This window comes from Gracilinanus agilis, chromosome 1, assembly GCF_016433145.1.
Source record: "Gracilinanus agilis isolate LMUSP501 chromosome 1, AgileGrace, whole genome shotgun sequence".
In the NCBI taxonomy this organism is placed as follows: domain Eukaryota; kingdom Metazoa; phylum Chordata; class Mammalia; order Didelphimorphia; family Didelphidae; genus Gracilinanus; species Gracilinanus agilis.
The window spans coordinates 191924231-191930337 of NC_058130.1; the positions used below are offsets into that span (position 1 = coordinate 191924231).

Genomic DNA, 6107 nt, shown 5'->3' on the forward strand with positions numbered 1-6107 from the left:
TGTGATTTCTCAAAGAAGATTATGTTGCTCTCAGTCATATAGTCAACAAGAATTTGTTAAATCTTTACCATGTGCCAGGCATACAGAGTAAGGAAAAAAACCCAGTTTTTGTCCTTAATGAACTCAGATTCTAGTGGGCGAGATGACACAAATCACTCAGCATACAAGAAATGCCGAGTGTAAATGGAAGATGATCTCAAAGGGAAGACCTTGGCAAGCAGAGAAAGCTGGGGGGAGGTTGGATTTGAGTTGTGTTGAAGGGATCTAGGAAAGCCGAGAAGTTGTAATGGGGTAATGGAGGAGGGACAGCATTCTGGGACTGATGGGTAAGCAGTGAAAAGACATGGAGTAAAGAATTAGGAGCTAGAGTGTCATGTGCTAGGAATAGCACAAGGCATTGGTGTCCTGGATTGCATTATGTATGTGGAGCAGAGGAAAGTGTAAGAAGCCTGGAAAAGTAGGAAGGGACCAGGTTGTGAAAGGATTTTTGTCCTCTGGCCTGGAGATAAGAAGAAGCCACTAGAGCTTAGTGAGCAGGGACATGACGCAGCCAGTCCTACACTTCAGGAAGATCATTTTGGCAGCTGAGTGGAGAATGACCTGGAGTCAGGAGAGACTTGAGGCAGAGAGATCAACCAGAAGGCTGTTGTATTCGTTATCATGCTCATTTGTTGGCAGCCTTCTTGCTAAGTGCCAAATGTGGCTATGAAACAAATCAGTACCTCAATGCATTCCAGATACTTAGGGTGCAATAAAACCAAAAAAGGCCCCTTACCTCATCAGATGTACTCTGTGCTTTGTTTCTGCCTGTAGGGCCCGGGCTAGGGATTGATGTCAAATATATAGCTGACAAATTTAGAAACTCTGAAGCCCAAGCAAGCAAGCTATCACAGTTAGCAAAGTCCATTTTGTTGTTTGTGACTTTATAATCTTCTGTGGACGTACATATTGGGATACACACCTATGTCTGCTGTTAACATATACATACACACACACATACACTCTATTTTTTGCATTTTATTTTTAATTTTTTCTCAATTACATGTAAACAAAAAATTTTAACATTCATTAAAAAAAGTTTAGTTCCAAATTGTTTCCCTCCCTCCCCTCTCCCTTCTTTTAAAAAGTCATTCATTTATTTATTTTTCCAATGACATACAGTAACATTTTCACATGACGTTTCCAAAGTTTTATGATCTATTTTGTCTCCCTTCTTCCTTTCTCTTCCCCCTCCCAGAGCTGGCAAGCAATTTGATCTGGGTTATACATATATTATCATGCAAAACATATTTCCTTATTGTTCATTTTTACAAATGGATAATTAAATAAAGCGAAAACACCAAAACAAAAATCCAAATAAACAAGTGAAAAAAATCTACATTCTAACTCCAACAATTCTTTCTCTGCTCCCCTCTCCCTTCTTGAGAAGGCCATTTGATACAGATTATACATGTGCAACCATGTAACACATTTCCGTGTTAGCCATGTTGCAAAAGAAAACAGAGATTAATAAAAAATAATAAAGTAAAAAAAGGGATGCTTCAATCTGCATTTAAACTTAATCATTTCTTTCTCTGGAGGTGGATGGAATTTTTTATCATTAGTCCTTAAGAACTTTGACCATTGCTTTAGATTTTGATCACTAGTTTGTTCTGTCCTCAGGTGCTCCTACTCTCTATTTTCCCCCAATTACATATAAAAACAGTTTCCAACATTCTGAAAGGAATTTTGAGTCTCTAATATCCCTTCCCCTCCTCATGCTGAGATGGCAAGCAGCCTCATATAGATTTTACATGTAAAACATTCTCTCTAGATTTTTTTTACTGTACGTTTAATCTTGCCATTTATCTTATTTTTCAGTTTGTTACTTCCCTCCTCCCTTCCCCTTGTTCCTATCTTTTAAGTCATATTTGGTTTGCTACATGCTCTTATCCCAGCTTATCTCTCTATTTCTGACCTTCACTACCTAAATGTTTCCCATTTTGACCTCTCACCTGATTACAGGTGTCCAGTTCTACTTTGGCTGCTGGTTGGCTCGGTGGTAAGTAGATAAGAATGCTAGGTCTGGAGTCTGGAAGACTCACCTTCCTGAGTTCCAACCTGGCCTCAGACACTTAGCTGTCTGACCCTGTAAAAGTCATTAACCCTGTTTGCCTCAGTTTCCTCATCTGGAGAAAGAAATGGCAAACCATTCCAGTATCTTTGTCAAATAAACCTCAAATAGAATCATGAAGACTCAGGCACAACTGAAAAAAACTGAACCACATCACAGACCCACCCTGAGTCTAGACCATTTCTATTTTATACTCATCTTTATCCAAATTTCATAATCTTAGCTGTTTACACTGTAATCCCTGCTATCATCTACAGTCCTAGTACCTCCAGTGCCTTCCCACTTTTGCTCATGGGTATTAGAATAATCTTAATAAAACACTAATGGATAGAGTACTGGACTTAAGCCAGGAAGATCTGAGTTCAAATCCCATCTAAGATACTAATTATGTGACTCCCAAGAAAGTCAGTTAACATCCCTTTTCCTCCATTTCCTCATCCTTGAAATAGAGGAGTTGGTGTTAATGTCAAAGATTCCTTCAAGCTCTAGATCTACAATTCTATGATCTGATCACATCTTATGAATAAGGATGTTTTTTCTATTGTTTCTAGCATAAATGACAACTTCCTTAGTCTGGCATCCCAACTCCATCTATTTTTCCAACCACTTACCCCAAACCAAGCTAGTATATTTTTGTCTGAAATGATCCCTGGCTTTGCTCATTCTCACCCTGGTACCGCTCCATATATTTCCAGGAAGTCTCTATTGACCAATCTAATCTATAATGATTATTTTTTCCCCTGTAGCAATCAAATCAAATTGTCTCATGTATGAAAAAGCTTTGTAAGCCTTAAAATGCTACATCTATCAGCAAGAATTTAAGCTCTTATTATGTGCAAGGCATTGTGCTAAAATCTGGGGGCTCAAAGGAAAGGCAAAAACTGTCCTTGCCTTCAAGGAGCCATTATCCTTATTATTTTATTCAACACGGGTTACCAAAACACCAAAAGTTTAACCTGCAGACCAGGCGGGGTTGTGGTATAAATGGGCACCAGGGGGCAGCGGAGGGTCAGGTGTGGTGCAAATTATGTGCATTATAATCCAAGCCAGTGGTCAAATCTGAGAATGCCTGGCCTGGAGGGATTTCAAGAATAGTTATGATTTATTTAATCCATAGTCACTATAAAGCTGACATCCTGGGGGCAGAAGGGGACAACTTAGGGAACAAATTGTGACCGACAGCAAGGAAGGGAGCAGTTGGGTAACTACAGAATTCTCTCTTCTCTGTGGATGGAAAACTAGAAGCATGTGGTATAATTAAATGATGCTAAAGACGATGAAAACCCAACAATTCATAATTAGATGATACTTTGAGCTAAGCTTTGAAACTAGAATTGATCATAGCTCTCATCATCCTTTGCTTCTGTAGCATTGTAAGCCATGTAAGGGGTGAGGAGCCCCAGCAGCCACTTTGTCCTACTCACCCCAATACGATAATGGCACAAAATAACGAGACCCCCCAAACTATGTTTTAGATGTTATTATCCTTATGCCTCTTAGTTTCTCATGCTCACTCCCTAAACAATAACTCTGTAATTTTTTTCTTATTGTATTTAGGTTGGCTTCTGCTTACCACAAAACTCCTTACACATCAAAAGTTGTTCTATTTTCTAAAATCACTAAGTATTCTCATGGAACTGCCATTTGTAGTCAACCATTCCCTACAGTAGGAGAAGAGGGTACCTCCACAATACGCGTATAGTTTATATTACTTTCACTCTTATCTCTGGCTGTCTCTGTCTCTCTTTCCTTCTGTCTCTGTCTCTACTGATTGAAAGTAGCCATTAGCTCACTAGTTCAAAGATCCGGTATGGTCCAGGTTGCTGTCAGCAGCAGTATTATGAATAACTTGTTGCAATCATTATTTCCTTTGGACAATAATAGAGTGCCTTGATTTATTACAAATGGATTCTTAGATGTATAGGAGTAGGGATGTATTCAGACAACAATATTTGTTTTGCTAAGACAAATTCCCAGGAGGAAAGCGATGCTGCATTTTCCCTTCGGGGTATGAAATTTACAGTTGTCCTGGGAAATGTGATTTCATTGCTCCATGGAATAAAGGAAGGCCAAAATATGACTCTTTGGAAAGTGTATAATTTATATTAATTAAAATTTTGAGCAGTGGCTAAGTAGTAATTATCCCAATTTGATTTTTATAGCCATAAATGTTAAATAAAATCTTTATATACTCTAAAATTATTTAAGAAGATTTGGTGTGAAAAAATCACTTTATATTTGCATAGTATCCCTAACTAGGAACTTAATCGCTTTTCTACACCTATAAATATTAGTAAATATATTGGCCAGATTCTCCAGCTAAGTACTTTATTTGGAGATAGGATCTTTTAATTACTTGGAAATTAATTTTTGTCTGTGCCACTAATGTGTTTAATAGCAGTAATGTGATAAATGACCCAGGTTCACTTCAATAACATTTCTCTTATTTGCATAGATTCAGCCTCTCCAAGACATGTACTCAGTAGTTCACAGAAGATGCCGTTCTCAGTTCGCTGATGTTGAAGGTTATAAAAGACCAGGTATCCATTCATGGCAAGATGAGAGTGGGATTTATGGCAATTCAGATTTAAAACAAACACTCTTCCCATCAGTTAGCCCTATCCTCCCTTTCCTGAAATAACACTGTGTCTTCTGTACAAAAGTACCTCTTTCATTGCATTTCTTGTGAAAGAGCAATAAACAAGTTAATGACTTACTAAGTGTTCTAATAAATATAACCAAAGTGTTTCCCACAACATATTTTTTCTTCTCATACAGGACTTGATAGTTAAACATCAGCATCATTATCTCTGGTGTGTGCATAGCGATTTAACAGTTTACAAAATGTTTTACAAATGCTAATTCATTTGATAGAAATCATTATAGAAATTACAGAAATCGCTAAATGTTGAAGATATTAGAAAACTTTGAGGTGATCTAATCTAGGGATTCTTAACCTGGTATGCATGAATATGTTTTAAAATATTATGATAACTGTATTTTTTATTTTTTTAAACCTTTATTTTCTCTTGGTAGCAATTCTAAGATAGAAAGATAAAGGATAGACACATGGGGTTAAGCGACTTGTTCAGGTTCTCACAACTAGGAAACTTCTGAAGGCAGATTTGAACCCAGGTCCTCCTGACTCTAGACCTATAAGTATACTTGTTGATCAACTCTCTATCCACTGCTCTATCAGCACTCTATCTATGATGCTACCTGATGACTATTTTAATAGAATTGGTTTCCTTTGCAATCCTACATATTTTATTTTACACATTTAAAAGCATTATTCTTAGGAATGAGGAGGCTTTGCCAGATGTCACAGAAAAGGTTAAGCAGCCCTGATCTAGCCCAGCCTCTTCAGTTTATATAAGAGGAAATTTGGTCAAATGGAGGTTAATCAACTTGCCCAGGATCACATAGGAAGTAAAGAGCAGAGCTAAAATTTGAATCCAAACTTTCCCATGTGATGCTTTATCTCCCTGGTGTCCAGGTGAGCTGCTTTCCCCTTGTCTGGAGAAGCTCTTTTGCTCTCATTAAAAGAGGACTCCAAAGGTACTCACCTAAGGGAGAATCTGCTTCTGGATTTAGAAGGAACACTCATTTAACAAGAAATAAAAACATATCCTGAACTAAAGATGGAACTTAGAAAGAGTCTAAACTAAAAATGTATACAGCCCAAGAGGGAGTTGATAGCAATCCTGTACTATGCTTCATTCAGGCCACATCTGGGATTCTGTGCTCAGAGCCACATATTACATTAAAAAAAGACTATCGATAAGCTAGAAGATAGACCAAGGGATTGAAGGGTTTTGAGAGTGTACCATATGTTGTTGTTATTCATTCTTTATTTTCGAAGAGGACCAGGGACATCCTGAGAGTGATGTCTTGCCTTACATGTGAACTGGATTTAAATGAGGCAGAATTGCACAGCCAAATTGTTGACCTCACTCTCTCATCCAAGTCCAGCGGCAAGACAACTGGTGATGAG

At 37.8% G+C, this 6107-nt stretch overlaps 1 protein-coding gene across 1 annotated transcript in view; it reads left to right on the plus strand.

The window, feature by feature from the left end:
- CFAP95 (cilia and flagella associated protein 95) overlaps positions 1 to 4754 on the plus strand; it is a 76861-nt gene extending 72107 nt beyond the window's left edge. The window contains exon 6 of the mRNA XM_044657366.1: positions 4569 to 4754. Coding sequence (XP_044513301.1) covers positions 4569 to 4754 — 186 coding nt within the window. The remainder of the gene's footprint in view (positions 1 to 4568) is intronic.
- The last annotated feature ends 1353 nt before the right edge of the window (positions 4755 to 6107 follow it).